The sequence below is a fragment of the Macrobrachium rosenbergii genome, chromosome 1 (genome assembly GCF_040412425.1).
Source record: "Macrobrachium rosenbergii isolate ZJJX-2024 chromosome 1, ASM4041242v1, whole genome shotgun sequence".
NCBI lineage: Eukaryota > Metazoa > Arthropoda > Malacostraca > Decapoda > Palaemonidae > Macrobrachium > Macrobrachium rosenbergii.
This window is the reverse complement of record NC_089741.1, coordinates 12,123,371-12,149,895: the sequence shown is the minus strand read 5'-3', so window position 1 is coordinate 12,149,895 and position 26,525 is coordinate 12,123,371. Positions and strand designations below refer to the sequence as shown.

General features: G+C 40.8%; 1 protein-coding gene across 1 annotated transcript in view; it reads left to right on the top strand.

Moving 5' to 3' along the window:
- The first annotated feature begins 17,870 nt into the window (after positions 1 to 17,870).
- LOC136839489 (neural-cadherin-like) overlaps positions 17,871 to 26,525 on the top strand; it is a 198,536-nt gene continuing 189,881 nt past the window's right edge. The window contains exons 1-2 of the mRNA XM_067105624.1: positions 17,871 to 17,991; positions 26,389 to 26,504. Of these exons, the coding sequence (XP_066961725.1) occupies positions 17,871 to 17,991; positions 26,389 to 26,504 (237 nt within the window). The remainder of the gene's footprint in view (positions 17,992 to 26,388; positions 26,505 to 26,525) is intronic.

Genomic DNA, 26,525 nt, shown 5'->3' with positions numbered 1-26,525 from the left:
TTCGTTTATGAGCATTCCATCTCCGAAACGATCCCGGGAAAAGAAATGGTCGTATCCTTGTCCAAATTTATTTTTCCTTTTTACAATAATGTACAACGTTTCATAAAAAAATTTACCAAGTATTGGAAAATACTCATAAATTAGCTCAGTTTTTATTTTGTGTTTGAGTAATACTTGTAATGTTTGACTTACATTTCCCAAATTTTACTTCCTATCGAGCTGGAGTCTAGACGTGTAGACAATATTTTTGTGAATATACTCACTCAGATTTTCATCCAAGAACCTATGGGAGAAAGTAAATGCATAATTAGATTAATCTACTTAAGAATGCATCATAAGATGAAATAAAGTTTAAAGATTAGGATAAAATAAAAGAACTTGTTCAGAGAAGATAAACGTAATCGATATATTATTCACTAATCACTCAAACTTTAGGAAAAATAACAAACATTTTCAGATTAGATAACCATTGATGTAATATTAATTAATCACTCGCCTAATGATAATCAATCAACGTTACTGTAAACATCTTTCACCAAAATTTCCACATTAAATAACATGACCAAGGTGTATTTGATTGCATTGATCAAGGACTGAAAATAGATACTCTTAGTTGACCAAAAAGCTCACATTGGTGTATTGGATTCATACTCCTTTTATACAGGTCGGTAATGATGAGCGCCTGTAATTCCTTTGCAACTTGAATGAAGATTCAATCCCCTTTTATGCCTGCGAGTTCATCAGAAAGTTATATGAACCATTTAGCACAGATTTATTGTTGACAAACTTGTTATTATTTATTTTTTCCAAGGTTTTCATTACTACCCTCTCTCTCTCTCTCTCTCTCTCTCTTACCTGGCGCCATCTGCCTCTGTCAATATGGTTTGAACCTCATTATAAAGAATGTCATTTAAAGACACATTGGTTTCAACGATAGATGAATTATATTTATGAACATTAATGAGCTTTCCTCCTTCATATTGATGTAGTTTGACTAAATAACTATGCTCACCTAGTACGTAATGGTCTAAATGGAATCATGAGATGCTGATAATATTCTGTTAAAAGGCGAAGAATTCAAGACCAGTGGAGAAATTTAGGCAATCTTCCACTACATCCCGACCTTCTGTTAAGCGCAGTAAACATTATTCAGCAATTCCATCAAAATTTGACATGAATGATCATCGAAGCAAAAATTCTTCCCGACAACATCCGGAAACGGTCATGACTGTACTCTTGCGCAAGCAATATTTGCACGTAGAAATAGGGGTCCGTTCCCAGTCGTTTTCTTCGCTGTATCGTTGTACATCCTCCGGGAAACAAAACAAGTGATAGAGGTCTATGTTTTAGTTTTCTGTAAAATAAGAAAACTATTGTAACGGCTCTGTCTGTCCGTCAGCACTTTTCCTGTCCGCCCTCAGATCTTAAAAACTACAGAGGCTAGAGGGCTGCAAATTGGTATGTTATTCATCCACCCTCCAATCATCAAACATACCAAACTGCAACCCTCTAGACTCAGTCGTTTTCATTTTATTCAGGGTTAAGGTCAGCCGTGGATCGTGCGTCTGGCATCGCTTTTCGGAGGCGTGCGATGCACCTTAACTCGACCGCACCTGGGGAGCAACTGAGCCGCTGGCCGGTCGTTGGATAGTTTATTACAGCATTATACCTTGTACAGAAACTCGATTGCGCCTAAGAAACTTCGGCGCATTTACACTTTTTTTTTTTTCTCTTTTTTTTTTTTAAGTTCCTAGTACATAGTACCAATACCAATTTGACTATTGTTGTTACTATGCTTTCAGCTTGGTTTCATTGTTGCACTGGTCTGATCTGGAAGATATAAATGTAAACTGCTTCAGGAAAGAAAAGGCATACCATTTCTAGGTCTTGAGAAATATTATTATAAAATGTTTCATAAAGCCCTCTTGATGGACTTTTACAGGCGAAGAATATCCCAGTAGCTACTCAAATAATTTACTGACATATCTTCAGGTAAGAAAAACGCATGGACTTTTCTCCCATTAACTTCACTCATTTTGGCAGTTAACATAAAGACAAAAATTTTTCTACATAGCATAAGAAATAATTTTTCTCCTTTTAAAGCGAAGCTCTGTGAAGAGTCTGTTCATAACTTTTATCTATTAACTCCGATGCCACGAAGATTTTACATCGGTGGGTAGGGTGTTTATCCCAGATGTACTATTTCCATTTAACTCACAAGCATGCTGATAAACATTTGGTTCCTAAATAACGCCGTTCTATGTGAAGGAAGGCAGAAAAAAAAAAATTACCCCACGTTTCTTTTTTAGTGAACTTCACACACGCAAAAATAAATAAAAATAAACAGGTAATTACACACACACACACACACACACACACACACACACACACACACACACACACATATATATATATATATATATATATATATATATATATATATATATATATATATATATATATATATATATATATATATATATATATATATATATATATATATATATATATATATATATATATATATATATATATATATATATATATATTATATAAATATATATACATGCCAATATATATATATATATATATATATATATATATATATATATATATATATATATATATATATATATATATATATATATATATATATATATATATATATATATATATATATATAATGTCCTTTCCTGTAATACCACAGTGTAACAGTGTAAAATGCATATGAAAAGGCCCATAAACACTATTTAAACGTTGCAACGATATGTTTCTGGGCACTTGCTTTGTACACCTTGTTCACTGGTGAATAGGGAAACAGGAGCAAGTGCCTGAAATATATGGTTGCAATGTTTAAATAGTGTTTTAGCAGCCTTTATATCATATATATATATATATGTTATATATATATATATATATATATATATATATATATATATATATATATATATATATATATATATATATATATATATACAGGGAGCAGGAGCAGGAACAAACATGGCGAAGTACTACAATTTATTGCGACGCGTTTCTCATTCGGCTGAATGTATCCTCAGGGTTCTGTGCAACAAATAACGGCCAATAAAAAGTATATGAATTTGCTATCTAAAAAATCGTTTATACACTAATTAAAATGAAAACCAAAACTTTACACATTCGTAAAAGTGCACTCAAGACTGACAAAATTAAACAAGAAATTAGAAGCACACATGTTGGTTAAAAGTTCAGATAAAATACAAAAATACTGAAATATTTGAGGAGCACTGGGGTCGACCTACCATGGCAAGAGATAAACAAAAACTAGAAGGATGTATGCAAAAACAACAGGTTAAGAAAGGTACAAGGGCTTGGAGGTGGACTGGGTGTTCAACTGTGGAACAAGCTGTTTGATGAAGAAAGACTCGTGGATCAATAATTCATTTGGGCTGGAGTTTTGACCAACAATAATGATACTGTTATATTTAATGGGAACTTTACATTTTTTGCAATGTTCACGTACACTGGACTGTTCGGGATTTGATAATGAACATCCAGTACGGAAACTAATTCTCTTGCGGCAGTCTATGCGAGCCCGCATCATCCTCTGAGAAGAACCCACGTAAGTTCCCAGGCTACATCTGGGACAAAAATATTTAAATCGAAACAAGGAGCCAATTGTGAGTGGATTAAGAGGGATAAGTTTAACATTTAATGCACCAAAGCATGTTTGTTTAATGTTAGTAAATTCAGCCCTAAAGGAATCACCGTGCAAATATGGAAATCGGGCATAAAAGGGAAGCTTAGGAACATTTATTTTATTAGCACTAGTGCAAAACTCTTTATTAAGAACCCTGTGAATAATCTCGTTGACGAGCTTAGTAGGAAAGCAGTTATCAGTAAAATATGTTAAAAGAAGAGTAATTTCTTTATGAAAAACAGACCAGTTGGATGTAATGGAGACAGCTCTATATACAAGAGTAAAAATGATGTTAAATTTAAAATTACGAAAGCAAGAGCTATGAAAATTAGTTCCCAAACCTGTAAATGTCTTTTTTCTAAAAATAGCAGGATTAAACTGATTGTTTTCACGAAAGACTTCGACGTCTAAAAATGAAAGACGGTCGTTCACTTCCTTTTCAAGGTTAAACTTAATATTTAGGTGATACGAGTTAACGAATTCTAAGAATGAATCACCGTCAAAATTACGCCTGAAAAGGGTGAAGGTATCGTCAACGTATCTATTTTATAAAACAATGGGAGGAAGGACAGAGGGCACTCATCTAAAAAGCGCTCTTCCAGATAGCACATAAAGATATTGGAAAAGATAGGGCCTAATGGAGAACCCATAGCCATGCCCTCCACTTGTCTATATAAATTACTATTAAAAATAAATGCGGTGTCCAGCAGTGTCATTACTAAAAGAGATTTAAAAGTAGAACGGTTAAAATTATGAAAACATGAATCAAGTTCGGAAATAACTTATCTAAAATTATGTTAATGGTCTCCCTAACAGGAACATTGGTAAAAAGGGACTCAACATCTAATTTCGCCATAAATGTATCAGAATCTTGGGAGAATATTGGTTCCTAGTTAAAGGTTCCAGCAACGGGACTAAAAATTTCGCAAGTTGATAGTTGGGAGTATTGTAAGACGTTAGAATAGTGCGGAGGGGCACACTAGGTTTATGAATTTTGGGTAGGCCATAAATAACACCAAAGGAAGAGCCAGTGGAAAACAGTTGACGATAAGTTTCTTCGCTAATGACTCTGTCCTTCTTCAAGGTTCTTAGAAACCGATTGATTTTGTCTTCGGTACGAATAATGTTTTGGTAGTCTGGAACACCTATTTTCGTGAATTTTGTTTGTATGGTCATTAAAGATAGTTTCCATTTTCGAATTATAATCTGATTTGTTGAGAATAACAGCCCCCACCCCTTATCGGGTCTCACAATTACGATGTCATCACGTTTGGCCAACTTTTTAAGTAGATCAAAATCACATTTTTTTTAAAAAAGGAGCCCAAGTAGTTTTCAACTTTGAAAAAACACGTTGTGACAGACTTGACAATTCATTTTGTAAACCACTCAAATTGGCATTAAGGGGGAGAGATTTCAGCCTCAGAGAAATCGATTCTAATGGTAGAAAAAATTGGTTATATTTTGGCCTATAATTTGACAAACAAAAATCCAACCCAAGGGAAGCAAGAATTTTTCTTTCGTGGATAAAATGCATTTTAAAATGTTAAAACTATAGAGCCAGTCTTATAAAAAATTTAAGAATGAGAACATCCATGTTTTTAAGTTTGTATAAACGATTTTTTAGACAACTAGCAAATTCATATACTTTTTATTGGACGTTATTCGTTGTACAGAACCCTGAGGATGCATTCAGCTGAATGCGAAGCGCGCAGGAAAAAATTGTAGTAATTCATGTTTATATAGGCTATATATATATATATATATATATATATATATATATATATATATATATATATATATATATATATATATATATATATATATATATATATATATATATATATATATATATATATATATATATATATATATATATATATATATATATATATATATATATATATATATATATATATATATATATATACATATATATATATACATATATATATATATATATATATATATATATATATATATATATATATATATATATATATATATATATATATATATATATATATATATATATATATATATATATATATATATATATATATATATATATATATATATATATATATATATATATATATATATATATATATATATATATATATATATATATATATATATATATATATATATATATATATATATATATATATATATATATATATATATATATATATATATATATATATATATATATATATATATATATATATATATATATATATATATATATATATATATATATATATATATATATGTATGTATGTATATATATAGTCATAAACTGGGGTCTTGTTGAGGAGAGAATTGAAACAAAGTTTAAAAAGGTACTGCCAAAGAACCAAGCGAGCCCGAGCTGATGAACAAAAGAAAAGTTATTTGAAACTTACCTTGGATTTTCTTGGATTTACAATTAAATGATGAAGGTCACCATTTAAAATTAGACTTCTTTTACAATTAAAAGGGAGTTTATTTACAGAGACTAGGCAATTATGCAAGGAGACAAAACAGAATGCAAATTGTAACCAATAGGCAGGCTCATTAATTATATACAGTGAGCAATAATGCAGACCTTGGCAAGCAAGCAAATTCAATATGGAGGGGCCAAGGTACAATCATCCCCGGTTATAATAATAAGTCGGTTAGGCTAGAAATTACATTAAATAGTCTCTTAGGGTAATTCTTAAGGACAGGGAGCTCCAGGATAATAGAATCAGTTAATGTAAATGTTCTGTTGGGCCAACAATGGAATTCAGCAATCAGGCTGAGACCAGGAATGGTTTCGAAATTTTAATGGCAGTCAGACTGAATGGACACAGATTGGCAACAGAGCAGATGATATCTCCCTGTAAGAAAGGTTACGAGTTAGCACTGCACAAACTGAGAGAAATGAAATCTCCCTATAAATATTACACAAATGCACGTTCTTAAATACTAAACATTACGTAGCCCAGAAGATAATTATAAGAAATCACGTAATCCCAGTCTTTGAATAGTAATGGATTTGGGCTCAGGTACAATGAGCATGTGTTCACCGTCACACAAAGAGAAAACTTCAACACTTGTATCACTTAGACTAATTTGTCATTGTTGCACTGGGAAGGGATAACTGGATATTTATCACTGGATCTTTTACTGGAATTCAAGGCACGTTGCACGGGCGATTTACGGGATGCCGAAGCAATATATTTAATAAAGGAAAAATGCTTTGTGGAGGAAGGAATTGAAGTTTAAAGAAATGGAAAATTTAAGGGGTTTCAGGGAGGAGGGAAAGGGCTGGCTTACTGACTATTTGCAATGCACGAACCTGGTCTAACAATTGCAGGTGCCAAACAATCGATCAGCCGTTGGTTGGAAATATTTCAGCCAGCTTAGAGATGAGAGGAAACACCAGACATGCGTTCCGAATGGAGTCAAAGGAGTCTCTCCTTCACCGAGGTGATGAGTAATGTCTTGTTTGTTGGCAGATAGACCGATCCGACCTGCAAGGAGTCATACAGCCAGCAAAGACCAGAGGGAGAGGATCCTTAAATGTTAAGTACTTAAAGGTTAAGATCCTACCTGGCCGCTAGCCCTACTAAGCCTATTAACCTTCCCAGGCACTAACTACTCCCACATCACGTTGTGGGGTGAAAAGGGCGTCCCATTGCTCCCCTGATTGGACGATTGGGGGGAAGGGAGGCCTATGCTACACACTGGTGCTAACAGCTATGACCTGGTTCAAACTACGCTTGTTTTTACCCGCGCCGACAATTTTCCCAGCCTCAACAGTCAAATGAACAGCAAACTGCATTTCAAAATTAATTATGCACTGGCATCTACATGAGGGAGGGATATATCCTTGACAGGTCCCCCCTTTGGAAAGGCCTTCACACCCTTTCGGGTGTGAGGGTCTTAGCTAATTCCTCCCGAATGACAGCCAGTGACCCTACATAAAGTGTATTGTGGCACTGCAACATCTAAAGGAACCTACCTAACTGCTAAGAGGGGTTCTGAATTGGCTAATTTACAGGCCTAACCTACCTAAGGGTATAGACACTTCTGCTAACTGTCTCTGACGACAGGAGAAATCTACGCCTAGGCAAATGCACATGGTAAACACCTAACCTAACCTACTATCCCCACGACTCTGGCACTGAACGAGCTGGCACTAACGAATGGCACGCAATGAATTATGATCGGCACAATGCTTTACGATTAACATGCAACACATGGACACATAAATAACCTGAAGGGTAATTCACAATGTACGATTAAGTAATGTATCAGTTTGAGTCTGGAGTGGGTTGGAAGGAGGTTAGTTGGAAAAGGGTTAGTAGTACAAAGGCCTACGTGGTTAATGGTTAATACTACTGGATCAGAAGTCACACAGGCTACCTTCTCTGGGCAGGTGCCAGGATCACTCTGGGATGGAAGCAGCACACTGCCAACGGGCACGAGTGCCAAGAGACCTTATGGCTCTGATTTGCTAAGTGGATTTCTTCCGCCCCTTCTTCTTCTTTGGGGCCTCCAGGGTCTGGCTGGGCCATTCCTAGGGGCGATGAGGATACTGACTCTGAAGAATGGCCAGGAGTGACATCAGGAGCAGGATCAGGGGCAGCCTCAGGGGCTACGGGTTGGTCTCCTACTTCGGCTGCTGCGACAACCATCGTAGGAAGAGAATCAGCGTTTGCGTCCTGGCCAGACAGTTCCTGGTCGACCAGAAAAGAGGTAATGTCCAGGCCTGCCAGAGGGTCATCCTCGTCAGGTGGAAGCATGTTGGAAGAAGAAACATCGGGGTCGGAGGCTCGCACTGCGCGATGATCACGGTTGTGAGGTTTGGTGGATCTCCCATAGGAGGATCCGGGTCATGTTCTGGATCTGGCACTGGCACTAACTCAGGGCCAGGCATGGAAGTACGCTTGGCGGGAGCTTCCAGCCAAGATAGGCGGAGCTTGGCACTGACCAGTGCTTGCAAGTGGCACTGGCAGCAAATTGGTGTCAGACAAAGCTGAAGGGGGACCCGGGGGATCAAGACCCCTCGGGGTCCCTGGCGTGACTTGAGACAGCGATTCCTGTCTTGATGAGAGGGCTGAACCTCTTGGTTCTGTGGAGATGGCCACTGCGGCTAGCTTACTGGGGCACTTTGACCATCTCTCGGAGTGCCCTCTTACATTGCAGGACCTGCAGCGGTAGTTTGCGGGATCCCTTTGTGATGAGAGAGTAATTCTGTGGTGGCCGTCTGGTCGCAAGATCTGCGGACTAGGCCGGGGATGCGGTTTTGGTGTACTACGTACTGTTGCTCTCAGGTGAATGGAAGGTTCGGCTGATAGTGGCGCAGCTGTCACAAAGAAGAGGTTGCTGTGGATGTGCTGGCAGAAGCAGTCAGGCAACAGAGTGGTGTTGGGGGTGGGACACCCCCAGAGGATGTCTTGTCCAAGCAGGAACTCCACTCCGTGCCGAATTCGCTTGACAACGCCAAGACGGTGAATTTTTGTTGCTCAGGGGTGATCACCCTGAGCTCAACTGTGGGGACGGTCAGGGACTGTTCGTCCACCCAGGTCATGGTCCACTTGGTGTGCTCCTCTTCCCTGGCACTGGCTGGCACTTGGGCCCGATCGATCAGGCTAATATCTGAGCCAGTGTTGTTGGTAGTTGGCAGGTGCACTGATGGGCTGGAACCATCCCGAGAAGCCACTGAGACAGACTGTGTCCAGACCCTCTCAGGGTGAGTTCTCTCCGGCAGCTCAGCTAAGGAGGCTGTGGCACTGATCATGTTGACGTGCCTGGGCGTGACCACATGTTTTGGGCATGCAGGATACAATGAAGAAGAGTGTCCTGAAGCTCCACAGTCTCGGCAGGAGCCCCTGTGATAGGTTGATCTCCTGGCAGTGACGGTGTGCTGGGAAGATGGTGTTGAGATAGGTGGAGAGGAAGACTGACGGTTATCGGTAGGCTGCCGAAAGTTGTTGCCTTACTGATTGTTGTCTTTGTAGCGGCACTCTGCTTCAGCATGGCCATACTTTTTACAGATGGGTCCCGGAGGTCTGTTAGGCAGTCCGTTCTGTGAGTAACTGAGGCCCGAGAGGTGTCTGGGTGGCACTATTTTACACTGCAGGGTGCTGTGGGAGGGGTTGTATGTCTCCCAGGCATCAGCTAAGTGGCAGGCTTCATTGAGAGTGGCTGGCTGCTTATCACTAAGATACACAGCCAGAGGCCCGGGCGCACACTGGAAGAGATCCTCCAGCATGGTCCGGTTGAAAGGTGTCACACCGCATAGACTTGAACCAGGGCATCCCAGCTTGGGTCTTGTGACAGGCCCATTCGGTCCAGGACCAGCCGACGTTCTTAGCCATACCTCAGAAGCGTTGTCTCCACCCCTCAGGGGTTGTTTCATACGCCTTAGTGATGGTCTCATGGACGGCAGCCATGTCTCCTCGTTGATCTCTTTCCAGGGCTCGGTGGGCAGCCTTAGCCTTCCCGTCCAGGTGCTTGGTAAGCAGTAAGGCCCTCTCAGCCAGACTGACGTCATAGGTCTCGAAGAGGAATTCGATCTCTTCGAGCCATTGTTCCGGCTCGTCTTCAGTCCATTTTCCCACAAGGTTATTGACTGTCGACAGAAAGGTATTTAGTGCAGATGGAGTGGGGCTAGAGGCTTGTTGTGCTGCTAAAGCTTCTGCACTTTCCTTCTTGTCTCTCTCCAAGTTGAGCTCCCTGTCCTTGAGGGCTAGCTCATGCTGTCTCCTCCATTCTTCTCTTTCTTATTCTTCTCTCCTTCGCTTGGCTTCTTGCTGTCTCCTTCGCTCTTCTCTTTCATCTTCTTCTCATCTTCATTCGGCTTCTTGCTGTCTTTGTTCTTCTTCATACTTTCTCTTCTCAGAAATCTGTTCCTTTACAAACCTTTGAAGGGCCTGGCCTGAAAGGCTGTACTCCTTCCCTATATTCCTCAAATATTAGTGGTCCTCGGTTGACATGTTGCTGATGGGGAAGGGGCGCTGAGTGAATTAACTGGGTGTTACCGGAGGAAAAGATTTTTGACAATGAGGAAGTGTCCTTAGATTATTGGCATTTCAGTGAGTGGCACCTTTAAATGAGGTGGCACTGTGCAGGTGAGTGCTGCCGTGCAAAGGTCACACTAGGGGAAAGCATTCCTGAAGGAAGTCTGAGTCCTTATGAGTGGAAACACTTAGAACAATGGAGTGGTCCTGAAGGTTCTATGGTCCTTATGGGCGGATGCACTGTTAATGGTGTGTTCCTGAAGGAGCTCAGGTCCTTATGGGCGGAAACACTGGTTGTATGGCACTCTGTTTCTTCAGTACAGGTGCAATGGCTTATAAAGGGTTAATTTGGTTGGGTGACACTGTGGTGCCGGTCCGCTCCATGGAGCAATGCAAGATGTCAGTGCATGAATTGGCACTGAAGGTGAAGTACTCTGCCTTAGCAGAAGGTAAGTAGGGAGTAAAAGGTAAATGAGAGACCCCAGCAGAAGGGAAGAGAAAAGGAAAGTGAAAGGAGAAAGATAAGTGCTTCAGTGATTGGGTGCTTAGCAGTGCCGCAGATTAGTGGCACTGAGAGAAATGGAAACTGGATGTGACACGAGTGTGTGGCTAGTTATAAGAACTAGAGGTCGCTGCTAACAGGGGAGGACAGGTAGGATACGAGAATGCGCCCAATATGCAGTTTAGCACTTGCAATATGAGCAAGTCTAAGATAAGATATACCCAACTCATTCACTCCAGTTGAACGACGTGTAACGAGATAGATGTACGTGCGCTCTATAGCGTACGATAAATTATCTCGGCTAAAGCACTTGAAAGGAAAAGCGGTTATGCGCGATTATTCGCTAAACATTATCATATACACACTGTGTATATGATAAAATTTTAATGGGTAATAAATTTGAAATTTTAACTTGCATGGATTAAAGAGAAGTCTTTGTATTTGCTTCTATGATTCGTGGGTTGGTTCTCAAACTTGTAAATAAAATATGTTAATCCTGTGTTAAGCTGAAGGGATAAGCGAGGGAAGGGAAAAAAAATCTCTCTCTCTCTCTCTCTCTCTCTCTCTCTCTCTCTCTCTCTCTCTCTCTCTCTCTCTGTGAACGTTGTGTAATGGAACGTACTTGTTATGAAATTTTAAAGTGATTTTCCTTTATGCTCACGAGAAAAAAAAGTATATTTACGGAATTACGTTAAGTTAAGGTTTCTTTTGCAATGAACTTTGAGTATTTACATAATTTTTACCGCCTCGCCTCATCCAGATCCGTGATATGGTAAGCAAAGGGTTTTCAAATTGTTTCAAAGATTTTCCCGGGTTATGTTAAGGCACACAGGGAGGAAGGTTCATTTCCGGACGAACGTTGCGGGCCTGCCTCGCTCGTGGAAAACAGCTGATCAGACAAAGCACAGGGAAGCGGAATTGAAAGGAGAACACTCCTTTCTTCAATAAATTCAGGTTTTGGATGAAAAGATGAATATTTTAACGTTAAACCATCAACAATGTCTTTACTTTACTTTACTTTTAATATGCTTGGGAATGTTTTTATTTCTCCAACACTGGGATGATCCACGCATGCACCGATTTGAACAGAAACGTTTCTTGCTCGCCGTGTAAATGCCAGAGATCTTACACAGTTCCCTGTAAGCTACTAGTTATATCAAAATTTATCACTGATCGAGAAATTGTACACTTTCTCGTCCATAGCTATTCCGAAATAAGCTCTTAGCTACTGGTTCTAGCTCACACATGCAAAATTCCCTAACCACACACTCCCTAATTCCTATGTGGCAACCTCACACTGTCCCTACCTGGAAATTTGCGGGTGGACATTTCGCGTCTACCTCTCTGTTTCGCTAACTTAAAACCCTATGCGTTCTCCTGTGTTCTGAATGCTTGTAATGACAAGAGAATTTGTTGCATTTCTTTAAAGAAATATTAATATCACTTTTCTTACTTAACCTTACGTATCCTTAATGTTAGAAACATGCACATACCCTTTTACCTTAGGTCTGCCCCAGTCACTTCTGTGTCTTTGTGAATAATGAAATGATTACCGTAAATTAAAATGATTGATTATTCCTGGTTTTTTCCTAGTCTAGCTTAATAGTGGGGCTAATTAGCGCTAATGTGACTAGATCCTGGCAACTTGTCTTCACTGTCATAAACTGGGGTCTTGGTTGGGGAGAGAATTGAAACAAAGTTTAAAAAGGTACTGCCAAAGAACCAAGTGAGCCTGAGTTGATGAACAAAAGAAAAGTTATTTGAAACTTACCTTAGATTTTCCTGGATTTACAATTAAATGATGAAGGTTGCCATTTGAAATTAGACTTCTTTTACAATTAAAAGGAGTTTATTTACAGAGACTAGGCAATTATGCAAGGAGACAAAACAGAATGCAAATTGTAACCAATAGGCAGGCTCATTAATTGTATACAGTGAGCAATAATGCAGACCTTGGCAAGCAAGCAAATTCAATATGGAGGGGCCATGGTACAATCATCCCCGGTTATAATAATAAGTCGGTTAGGCTGAAATTACATTAAATAGTCTCTTAGGGTAATTCTTAAGGACAGGGAGCTCCAGGATAATAGAATCAGTTAATGTAAATGTTCTGTTGGGCCAACAATGGAATTCAGCAATCAGGCTGAGACCAGGAATGGTTTCGAAATTTTAATGGCAGTCAGACTGAATGGACACAGATTGGCAACAGAGCAGATGATATCTCCCCTGTAAGAAAGGTTACGAGTTAGCACTGCACAAACTGAGAGAAATGAAATCTCCCTATAAATATTACACAAATGCACGTTCTTAAATACTAAACATTACGTAGCCCAGAAGATAATTATAAGAAATCACGTAATCCCAGTCTTTGAATAGTAATAGATTTGGGCTCAGGTACAATGAGCATGTGTTCACCGTCACACAAAGAGAAAACTTCAACACTTGTATCACTTAGACTAATTTGTCATTAAGTTGCACTGGGAAGGGATAACTGGATATTTATCACTGGATCTTTTACTGGAATTCAAGGCACGTTACGGGGCGATTTACGGGATGCCGAAGCAGGATATTTTACAAAGGAAAAATGCTTTGTGGAGGAAGGAATTGAAGTTTAAAGAAATGGAAAATTTAAGGGGTTTCAGGGAGGAGGGAAAGGGCTGGCTTACTGACTATTTGCAATGCACGAACCTGGTCTAACAATTGCAGGTGCCAAACAATCGATCAGCCGTTGGTTGGAAATATTTCAGCCAGCTTAGAGATGAGAGGAAACACCAGACATGCGTTCCGAATGGAGTCAAAGGAGTCTCTCCTTCACCAAGGTGATGAGTAATGTCTTGTTTGTTGGCAGATAGACCGATCCGACCTGCAAGGAGTCATACAGCCAGCAAAGACCAGAGGGAGAGGATCCTTAAATGTTAAGTACTTAAAGGTTAAGATCCTACCTGGCCGCTAGCCCTACTAAGCCTATTAACCTTTCCCAGGCGCTAACTACTCCCACATCACGTTGTGGGGGTGAAAAGGGCGTCCCATTGTTCCCCTGATTGGACGATTGAGGGGGGAAGGGAGGCCTATCTGCTACACACTGGTGCTAACAGCTATGACCTGGTTCAAACTACGCTTGTTTTTACCCGCGCCGACAATTTTCCCGGCCTCAACAGTCAAATGAACAGCAAACTGCATTTCAAAATTAATTATGCACTGGCATCTACATGAGGGAGGGATTTATCCTTGACAGGTGCCCCCTTTGGAAAGGCCTTCACACCCTTTCGGGTGTGAGGGTTTTAGCTAATTCCTCCCGAATGACAGCCAGTGACCCTACATAAAGTGTATTGTGGCACTTCAACATCTAAAGGAACCTACCTAACTGCTAAGAGGGGTTCTGAATTGGCTAATTTACAGGCCTAACCTACCTAAGGGTATAGACACTTCTGCTAACTATCTCTGACGACAGGAAAAATCTACGCCTAGGCAAATGCACAGGGTAAACACCTAACCTAACCTACTATGCCCATGACCTGGGCACTGAACGAGCTGGCACTAACGAATGGTACGTTATGAATTATGATCGGCACAATGCTTTACGATTAACATGCAACACATGGACACATAAATAACCTGAAGGGTAATTCACAATGTAGGATTAAGTAATGTATCAGTTTGAGTCTGGAGTGGGTTGGAAGGAGGTTAGTTGGAAAAGGGTTAGTAGTACAAAGGCCTACGTGGTTAATGGTTAATGCTACTGGATCAGAAGTCACACAGGCTACCTTCTCTGGGCAGGTTCCAGGATCACTCTGGGATGGAAGCAGCACTGTGCCAACGGGGCACGAGTGCCAAGAGACCTTATGGCTCTGATTTGCTAAGTGGATTTCTTCCGCCCCTTCTTCTTCTTTGGGGCCTCCAGGGTCTGGCTGGGCCATTCCTAGGGGCGATGAGGATACTGACTCTGAAGAATGGCCAGGAGTGACATCAGGAGCAGGATCAGGGGCAGCCTCAGGGGCTAATGGGTTGGTCTCCTACTTGGCTGCTGCGACAACCATCGTAGGAAGAGAATCAGCGTTTTGCGTCCTGGCCAGACAGTTCCTGGTCGACCAGAAAAGAGGTAATGTCCAGGCCTGCCAGAGGGTCATCCTCGTCAGGTGGAAGCATGTTGGAAGAAGAAACATCGGGGTCGGAGGCTCGCACTGCGCGATGATCACGGTTGTGAGGTTTGGTGGATCTCCCATAGGAGGATCCGGGTCATGTTCTGGATCTGGCACTGGCACTAACTCAGGGCCAGGCATGGGAAGTATGCTTGGCGGGGAGCTTCCAGCCAAGATAGGCGGAGCTTGGCACTGACCAGTGCTTGCAAGTGGCACTGGCAGCAAATTGGTGTCAGACAAAGCTGAAGGGGGACCCGGGGGATCAAGACCCCTCGGGGTCCCTGGCGTGACTTGAGACAGCGATTCCTGTCTTGATGAGAGGGCTGAACCTCTTGGTTCTGTGGAGATGGCCACTGCGGCTAGCTTACTGGGGGCACTTTGACCATCTCTCGGAGTGCCCTCTTACATTGCAGGACCTGCAGCGGTAGTTTGCAGGATCCCTTTGTGATGAGAGAGTAATTCTGTGGTGGCCGTCTGGTCGCAAGATCTGGACGGACTAGGCCGGGGATGTGGTTTTGGTGTACTACGTACTGTTGCTCTCAGGTGAATGGAAGGTTCGGCTGATAGTGGCGCAGCTGTCACAAAGAAGAGGTTGCTGTGGATGTGCTGGCAGAAGCAGTCAGGCAACAGAGTGGTGTTGGGGGTGGGACACCCCCAGAGGATGTCTTGTCCAAGCAGGAACTCCACTCCGTGCCGAATTCGCTTGACAACGCCAAGACGGTGAATTTTGTTGCTCCAAGGGGTGATCACCCTGAGCTCAACTGTGGGGACGGTCAGGGACTGTTCGTCTACCCAGGTCATGGTCCACTTGGTGTGCTCCTCTTCCCTGGCACTGGCTGGCACTTGGGCCCGATCGATCAGGATAATATCTGAGCCAGTGTTGGCAATAGTTGGCAGGTGCACTGATGGGCTGGAACCATCCCGAGAAGCCACTGAGACAGACTGTGTCCAGACCCTCTCAGGGTGAGTTCTCTCCGGCAGCTCAGCTAAGGAGGCTGTGGCACTGATCATGTTGACGTGCCTGGGCGTGACCACATGTTTTGGGCATGCAGGATACAATGAAGAAGAGTGTCCTGAAGCTCCACAGTCTCGGCAGGAGCCCCTGTGATAGGTTGATCTCCTGGCAGTGACGGTGTGCTGGGAAGATGGTGTTGAGATAGGTGGAGAGGAAGACTGACGGTTATCGGTAGGCTGCCGAAAGTTGTTGCCTTACTGATTGTTGTCTTTGTAGCGGCACTCTGCTTCAGCATGGCCATACTTTTTACAGATGGGTCCCGGAGGTCTGTTAGGCAGTCCGTTCTGTGAGTAACTGAGGCCCGAGAAGTGTCTGGGTGGCACTATTTTACACTGCAGGGTGCTGTGGGAGGGGTTGTATGTCTCCCAGGCATCAGCTAAGTGGCAGGCTTCATTGAGAGTGGCTGGCTGCTTATCACTAAGATACACAGCCAGAGGCCCGGGCACACACTGGAAGAGATCCTCCAGCATGGTCCGGTTGAAAGGTGTCACACCGCATAGACTTGAACCAGGGCATCCCAGCTTGGGTCTTGTGACAGGCCCATTCGGTCCAGGACCAGCCGACGTTCTTAGCCATACCTCAGAAGCGTTGTCTCCACCCCTCAGGGGTTGTTTCATACGCCTTAGTGATGGTCTCATGGACGGCAGCCATGTCTCCTCGTTGATCTCTTTCCAGGCCTCGGTGGGCAGCCTTAGCCTTCCCGTCCAGGTGCTTGGTAAGCAGTAAGGCCCTCTCAGCCAGGCTGACATCATAGGTCTCGAAGAGGAATTTGATCTCTTCGAGCCATTGTTCCGGCTCGTCTTCAGTCCATTTTCCCACAAGGTTATTGACTGTCGACAGAAAGGTATTTAGTGCAGATGGAGTGGGGCTAGAGGCTTGTTGTGCTGCTAAAGCTTCTGCACTTTCCTTCTTGTCTCTCTCCAAGTTGAGCTCCCTGTCCTTGAGGGCTAGCTCATGCTGTCTCCTCCATTCTTCTCTTTCTTATTCTTCTCTCCTTCGCTTGGCTTCTTGCTGTCTCCTTCGCTCTTCTCTTTCTTCTTCTTCTCGTCTTCATTCGGCTTCTTGCTGTCTTTGTTCTTCTTCATACTTTCTCTTCTCAGAAATCTGTTCCTTTACAAACCTTTGAAGGGCCTGGCCTGAAAGGCTGTACTCCTTCCCTATATTCCTGAAATATTAGTGGTCCTCGGTTGACATGTTGCTGATGGGGAAGGGGCGCTGAGTGAATTAACTGGGTGTTACCGGAGGAAAAGATTTTTGACAATGAGGAAGTGTCCTTAGATTATTGGCATTTCAGTGAGTGGCACCCTTAAATGAGGTGGCACTGTAGGTGAGTGCGCCGTGCAAAGGTCACACTAGGGGAAAGCATTCCTGAAGGAAGTCTGAGTCCTTATGAGTGGAAACACTTAGAACAATGGAGTGGTCCTGAAGGCTCTATGGTCCTTATGGGCGGATGCACTGTTAATGGTGTGTTCCTGAAGGAGCTGAGGTCCTTATGGGCGGAAACACTGGTTGTATGGCACTCTGTTTCTTCAGTACAGGTGCAATGGCTTATAAAAGGTTAATTTGGTTGGGTGACACTGTGGTGCCGGTGTGCTCCATGGAGCAATGCAAGATGTCAGTGCATGAATTGGCACTGAAGGTGAAGTACTCTGCCTTAGCAGAAGGTAAGTAGGGAGTAAAATTAAATGAGAGACCCCAGCAGAAGGGAAGAGAAAAGGAAAGTGAAAGGAGAAAGATAAGTGCTTCAGTGATTGGGTGCTTAGCAGTGCCGCAGATTAGTGGCACTGAGAGAAATGGAAACTGGATGTGACACGAGTGTGTGGCTAGTTATAAGAACTAGAGGTCGCTGCCTAACAGGAGGACAGGTAGGATACGAGGAATGCGCCCAATATGCAGTTTAGCACTTGCAATATGAGCAAGTCTAAGATAAGATATACCCAACTCATTCACTCCAGTTGAACGACGTGTAACGAGATAGATGTAAGTGCGCTCTATAGCGCACGATAAATTATCTCGGCTAAAGCACTTGAAAGGAAAAAAGCGGTTATATTTGCGATTATTCGTTAAACATTATCATATACACACTGTGTATATGATAAAATTTTAATGGGTAATAAATTTGAAATTTTAGCTTGCATGGATTAAAGAGAAGTCTTTGTATTTGCTTCTATGATTCATGGGTTGGTTCTCAAACTTGTAAATAAAATATGTCAATCCTGTGTTAAGCTGAAGGGATAAGCGAGGGAAGGGAAAAAAAATCTCTCTCTCTCTCTCTCTCTCTCTCTCTCTCTCTCTCTCTCTCTCTCTCTCTCTCTCTCTCTCTCTGTGAACGTTGTGTAATGGAACATACTTGTTATGAAATTTTAAAGTGATTTTCCTCTATGCTCACGAGAAAAAAAAGTATATTTACGGAATTACGTTAAGTTAAGGTTTCTTTTGCAATGAACTTTGAGTATTTACATAATTTTTACCGCCTTGCCTCATCCAGATCCGTGATATGGTAAGCAAAGGGTTTTCAAATTGTTTCAAAGATTTTCCCGGGTTACGTTAAGGCACACAGAGAGGAAGGTTCATTTCCGGACGAACGTTGTGGGCCTGCCTCGCTCGTGGAAAACAGCTGATCAGACAAAGCACAGGGAAGCGGAATTGAAAGGGGAACACTCCTTTCTTCAATAAATTCGGGTTTTGGATGAAAAGATGAATATTTTAACGTTAAACCATCAACAATGTCTTTACTTTACTTTACTTTTAATATGCTTGGGAATGTTTTTATTTCTCCAACACTGGGATGATCCACGCATGCACCGATTTGAACAGAAACGTTTCTTGCTCGCCGTGTAAATGCCAGAGACCCTTACACAGTTCCCTGTAAGCTACTAGTTATATCAAAATTTATCACTGATCGAGAAATTGTACACTTTCTCGTCCATAGCTATTCCGAAATAAGCTCTTAGCTACTGGTTCTAGCTCACACATGCAAAATTCCCTAACCACACACTCCCTAATTCTTATTTGGCAACCTCACACTGTCCCTACCTGGAAATTTGCGGGTGGACATTTCGCGCCTACCTCTCTGTTTCGCTAACTTAAAACCCTATGCGTTCTCCTGTGTTCTGAATGCTTGTAATGACAAGAGAATTTGTTGCATTTCTTTAAAGAAATATTAATATCACTTTTCTTACTTAACCTTACGTATCCTTAATGTTAGAAACATGCATATACCCTTTTACCTTGGGTCTGCCCCAGTCACTTCTGTGTCTTTGTGAATAATGAAATGATTACCGTAAATTAAAATGATTGATTATTCCTGGTTTTTTTCCTAGTCTAGCTTAATAGCGGGGCTAATTAGCGCTAATGTGACTAGATCCTGGCAAGTTGTCGTCACTGTCATAAACTGGGGTCTTGGTTGGGGAGAGAATTGAAACAAAGTTTAAAAAGGTACTTCCAAAGAACCAAGTGAGCCCGAGTTGATGAACAAAAGAAAAGTTATTTGAAACTTACCTTAGATTTTCCTGGATTTACAATTAAATGATGAAGGTTGCCATTTGAAATTAGACTTCTTTTACAATTAAAAGGAGTTTATTTACAGAGACTAGGCAATTATGCAAGGAGACAAAACAGAATGCAAATTGTAACCAATAGGCAGGCTCATTAATTATATACAGTGAGCAATAATGCAGGCCTTGGCAAGCAAGCAAATTCAATATGGAGGGGCCAAGGTACAATCATCCCCGGTTATAATAATAAGTTGGTTAGGCTGAAATTACATTAAATAGTCTCTTAGGGTAATTCTTAAGGACAGGGAGCTCCAGGATAATAGAATCAGTTAATGTAAATGTTCTGTTGGGCCAACAATGGAATTCAGCAATCAGGCTGAGACCAGGAATGGTTTCTGAAATTTTAATGGCAGTCAGACTGAATGGACACAGATTGGCAACAGAGCAGATGATATCTCCCCTGTAAGAAAGGTTACGAGTTAGCACTGCACAAACTGAGAGAAATGAAATCTCCCTATAAATATTACACAAATGCACGTTCTTAAATACTAAACATTACGTAGCCCAGAAGATAATTATAAGAAATCACGTAATCCCAGTCTTTGAATAGTAATAGATTTGGGCTCAGGTACAATGAGCATGTGTTCACCGTCACACAAAGAGAAAACTTCAACACTTGTATCACTTAGACTAATTTGCCATTAAGTTGCACTGGGAAGGGATAATTGGATATTTATCACTGGATCTTTTACTGGAATTCAAGGCACGTTACGGGGCGATTTACGGGATGCCGAAGCAGGATATTTTACAAAGGAAAAATGCTTTGTGGAGGAAGGAATTGAAGTTTAAAGAAATGGAAAATTTAAGGGGTTTCAGGGAGGAGGGAAAGGGCTGGCTTACTGACTATTTGCAATGCACGAACCTGGTCTAACAATTGCAGGTGCCAAACAATCGATCAGCCGTTGGTTGGAAATATTTCAGCCAGCTTAGAGATGAGAGGAAGCACCAGACATGCGTTCTGAACGGAGTCAAAGGAGTCTTTGCTTCACTGAGGCGGTGAGTAATGTCTTGTTTGTTGGCAGTTAGACCGATCCGACCTGCAAGGAGTCATACAGCCAGCAAAGACCAGAGGGAGAGGATCCTTAAATGTTAAGTACTTAAAGGTTAAGGTCCTACCTGGCCGCTAGCCCTACTAAGCCTATTAACCTTTCCCAGGCGCTAACTACTCCAGCATCACGTGATGGGGGTGAAAAGGGGGTCCCATTGTTCCCCTGATTGGACGATTGAGGGGGGAAGGGAGGCCTATCTGCTACACACTGGTGCTAACAGCTATGATCTGGTTCAACCTATGCTTGTTTTCATCCGCGCCCACCAATTTTCCCGGCCCCGACAGTCGAATGAACAGCAAACTGCATTTTAAAATTAATTATGCACTGGCATCTACATGAGGGAGGGATATATCATGACAATATATATATATATATATATATATATATATATATATATATATATATATATATATATATATATATATATATATATATATATATATATATATATATATATATATATATATATATATATATATATATATATATGCATATATATATAATTGCATTATTACTAAACAAAATAAATAAAATTACCATCAATAATCAGATTTATTAAAGTATTAGAACAAATATAAACGATATTCTCTCATAATATTAATGTTTTCCTGTTAATGAATTTATAGACTTGCTCAGTTTCATATATTTTTTCATTTTCTTAATTTTAATATTTTCTCCTGATTTACCTTAACATGTTTCTTTGTGCTCTGTATAGACTATCTTTAATTTGGCTACGTCCCTTTTAATTAGCTCATGTTTTTTTCCTTCAGCATTTCTGAAATTAATAAAAGCTAGTTGATTCGTTGACACTGATGAATCGAATTGTTGAGCTGAATATCAATACTACAGTTTCTCCTGTTGTCAATTTTCCTAATTTATGAGGATATCACTCATCTTCTGATTATCCTTGTGATACTTATCGGAGTGGCATACATACATTAAAAATCTGATTCATAATACTGTTGGTGAATATACGATGCTGATTTTATATTTCGCAAACGATTCCTTTTTATTATATATCTCCTCTACAACTGAAAGAACTTCGAACTTATTTCAGTGCACAAAAACTTTTGTAATTTGGGCTTTACGACAGGAATTTTGTATCCATTTAACATTAAATATCACCGAAGGGTCAAAGTATTTCAGAAATGAGATAACAACGAGACGGCTTCGGTACCGAACCTCCCCCACCCCTCTCTCTCTCTCTCTCTCTCTCTCTCTCTCTCTCTCTCTCTCTCTTACGGCAACGAATTAATATTTGTCAAATATTAATGATCAAAGCTAAAGGTATTTTAGCTGGATTCAGTTTTCTTCTTTGGAAAATTTTCTCATTCAGTTCTTTAGATGCAGCAGATAAGCAAAGATGATCGGCGTGATACTTGGACAGATTATTGACGTAAATGCATCTACGTACATAGCAAGCTTTCATGAACAGGATTCTTATATATGAAAACGGTTCTATGGGAAATTAATCTTGAGATAAACAAGCAGAATTAGAAAAAGATATACTCGTAATCTCTGTATAAAAATTAACAGATCAGAAAAATTGGTTTCAATGACTGGCGTAAGGTAGTATCACAGCAACGTCTTGAACGTCAGACTTCCGGTAGCCTGCTGAGACGGGTGTCGGTATGTAACGCAAAAGAATCAACATACCGGAGCATAACTCAAATAAGCATTAGTCAGATGTTTACAGTGTCTATATTTATTTTCTAAACTGTAATCTTTTTCAGTATTAACAAACATATACTTTTGAGATTTTCATAAAACATTACAATCATAGTCATTGTATTCTTTACTGGAAAGTGTTCCTCATTGGGAGGGTGGGTACCGTTCTCAGTTAGCACTCTGCTGGCCGCACGTTCGAATCTCCAACCGGCCAATGAAGAATAAGAGGAATTTATTTCTGGTGATAGAAATTCATTTTTCGCTATAATGTGGCTCGGATTCCACAATAAGCTGTAGCTCCCGTTGCTAGGTAACCAATCGGTTCTTAGACAAGTAAAAGAAATCTAATCCTTCGGGCCAGCCCTAGGAGAGCTGTTAATAAGCTCAGTGTTCAGGTTAAACTAAGGTATACTTAACTTTTTACTGGAATGAAGCTTAATGGCGTTCAGCGAACCGTCTAAATCATAATTTCTAATAACAGAAAAACTGAAATAACTTCAAGCTATTTCGTCAAGAGGCCAAGGTTCCTGGAACGCTTCCAGGCGATCTGATAAGGACATGACACTTCTCGGCGATCTGATAACGATCACGATGCAGTCATGCCGCTTCCCGACAGGCTAGGAACGCGCATGAACGGTTATGCCACTTTAAGATGGTCTAAAAACTTATTTTATGAGGCCATGCTCCTTGCAGGCGGTCTAATAACATACATTACTCGGTCACGCTACTACCAGGGAGTATGGTGACGCATTTCATGCAGTCGTTCAATTTCTCGAAAGTCTGGTGACTATATCAAGCGGTCATGACGCATTCAGGAGGTCTGGCAACGTTTGTCAAGGGATTGTGCCTCCTATTCCCACATTCACTCTATGAAAATTAGACTATTGGATTGCCCTGTTCGGCATTTTTCATTCTTTTTCTTTCCGAGGTTTTAAATTCGTTCCTGCTTCGGATTTTTTCCGACTCTTCCAGAGGCAAAGTTAACGCCTATTTCATGGTTAAGCCTCACCCTTCTTTCTCTACTTTCTTTTTTATACTTTTTGTTCTGCGGGACTGAGTATATAAGGGAATTGGGCTGGCCCGTCCGCTTTTTCTTATTTCTCTGATCTGATTCATCATTTGGATAGAGAGATGGACTAAAAAAAAAAAAAGAAAAAAAAGCTCAATACTGGAGCCTCTTCAGATGATATTCGATATGAGCAGCTTGAAATCTGCCTTTTTCTGATGCACTAGGCAATGGAACGAGCAACCAGATGCCTTTAACTAGCCCATGACTGAAAGAAAACGAGAAAAAGTAGGAGGAAGAATATAAGCATTAATTAAAAACAAAGTAAACTTCTAACCACTCATCTTAGAAGAAAGTCGCAATACTCAGGAAAACATATAAACAGAGGAAATTCCAGACTTAGCCAACAGAGGGACGTAGCCAGTGGCCAGTACATGCAACCCAACGTTTTGTAATTGTTATGGAGTAGAACTCATTGCGTGAAGGGTGACCTAACGCAAGTTAAAATGCCACTTCACCTAAGGAGAAAAACTCTCATAGCGAGGAATCAAATAATGACGGAAATTGTACCATCGAAACAAGACAGAATAGAGAGAGGCTGGATGAAAGTAGTAAATGAGGGGTTGTGGATTCCCTTCTATCGAGGAGTGAGATCATAAATGCACTATCCTAAATATGACGGCAGCATGTGTGTGTGTGCGTGTTGTGTGTGTGTGTGTATGTGTGATATGTATATATATGGAAAATAAATTTTGAATCTATCTGGGTATTTGCTGTAAATAAATATGTGGAAATGTACGTCCTTTGGTATTTTGAAAAGTTATTTAATGAATTAAATGAACATTTCCCAAAATCGGTTGTTGAAATGTTCAATTTAATTACGTATCATAAACAGCAGTTGCTGACTGAGGTGAGTAAACATGTGTTAAATGAATACTCGACATTACCGAAAAACATTTGAGCTGGTAATAAATCCTACGTCGTTTGTAATAAAAATAAATCGCAATCATGAAAAATATCAGAAGCAAAATGTGGACTGAAAAACACAGACGTTAGATTGTGCCTAAATGCTCAGGGTGAACACAGTAAGACCTTCAAATGATTAACCATATCCACCGACCTGCATAGACAGGACATTCTTAGCAATTGTTAGTCAATAATGGCAATAGAGACACAATAGGACAGAAAAGTATCCGAGGGAAAATGGAAACTTATTATTTTAAGACAAGTAAACATGCGCCGAAGTTTCTTCGGCGCAATCGAGTTTTACGTACAACGTATAATGCTGTATAAAACTATCTTACGTTACGACCGGCCAGCGGCTCAGTTGCTCTCCAGATGCGGTCAAGTCAAAGTGCGTCGCACGCCTCCGGAAAGCGATGACAGACGCACGATCCACAGCTAACCTTAATCTTACATAAAATAAAAACTACCGAGACTAGAGGGTTGCAATTTGTTATGTTTGATGATTGGAGGATGGATGATCAATATACCAATTTGCAGCCCTCTAGCCTCAGCAGTTTTTAAGATCTGAGTGCGGACAGACAAACAAAGCCGTTACAATAATTTTCTTTTACCGAAAACTAATAAAAAATAAAAAAACTCAGTCACAAAGACTGATGAGAAATGATGACATCGGCCTTCAAAGATGAAATAAAGAGAGAAAGAGGAGAAACGTAACTAAGAAGCCTCTCCATTATCATAGACACCAAGGAGACAAATCAAAAAGCTTCACAGACTATCACGACCGGTGACCGGAAATTAAAATACCGGGTACCCAATAGCATTCGCCGTCTCTTTCATGGTACAACGTCCCTCAAATTAATACGCACATTCAGTACTGCTGATTTATTCTGTGACATGTAGACATTTAAATTCCCAGTGGAGAGAGAGAGAAAGTTAAGTATACCTTAGTTTAACCAGACCACTGAGCTGATTAGCAGCTCTCCTAGAGCTGGCCAAAGGATTGGATTTATTTTACGTGGCTAGGAACCAATTGGTTGCCTAGCAACGGGACCTACAGCTTAGTGTGGAATCCGAACCACATTATAGCGAGAAATGAATTTCTGTCATCAGAAATAAATTCCTCTTATTCTTCATTGGCCGGTCGGAGATTCGAACGCGCGGTCAGCCTAGTGCTAGCTGAGAACAGAACCCAACTGCCCAATGAGAAACTGGAGAGAGAGAGAGAGAGAGAGAGAGAGAGAGAGAGAGAGAGAGAGAGAGAGAGAGAGAGAGATGATGATGATGATGATAATAATGAAGAATTAGTCATCAAGAAAACGTCAACAATGAAACGTCTTCTCCCTGCCTATAGTGCTTGCTTATGTTGGCCCAGCGTTCGACTCTCCGACCGTCCAATGAAGAATTAGAGGAACTTATTTCTGGTGATAGAAATTCATTTCTCGTCATAATGTGGATCGGATTCCACAATAAGCTGTAAGTCCCGTTGCTAGGTAACCAGTTGGTTCTTAGCCACGTAAAATACATATGATCCTTCGGGCCAGTCCTAGGAGAGCTGTTAATCAGCTCAGTGGTCTGGTTAAACTAAAGTATATTTTTCTTTCACCTCTAAATGAAAGACTTGTCCCATTTATTTCTCTCCTTTTTTCGACCACAGTATCTATCCTACTGGAAACTTGAACATGATCTCTTCTGTAATGCAATTGCATATTAAATTGTTATTTTTTTTCCAACAAAAGTCCCAGTTCCTAATCCCACTTGACTCATTTAATGTTACATTATGCATTGCAATTAATGGATCACTTTTTCTTCTTGCAGGTGCTACAGTAAAATACAGCATCTCAGGAGGGAACGCGGAAGCACTGTTTGATATTGATGAATTCACAGGCGTTGTCAAACTTGTGGCACCATTAGACTTCGAGACAACTGATAAGGTGAGTGCAATAAAGCATGTA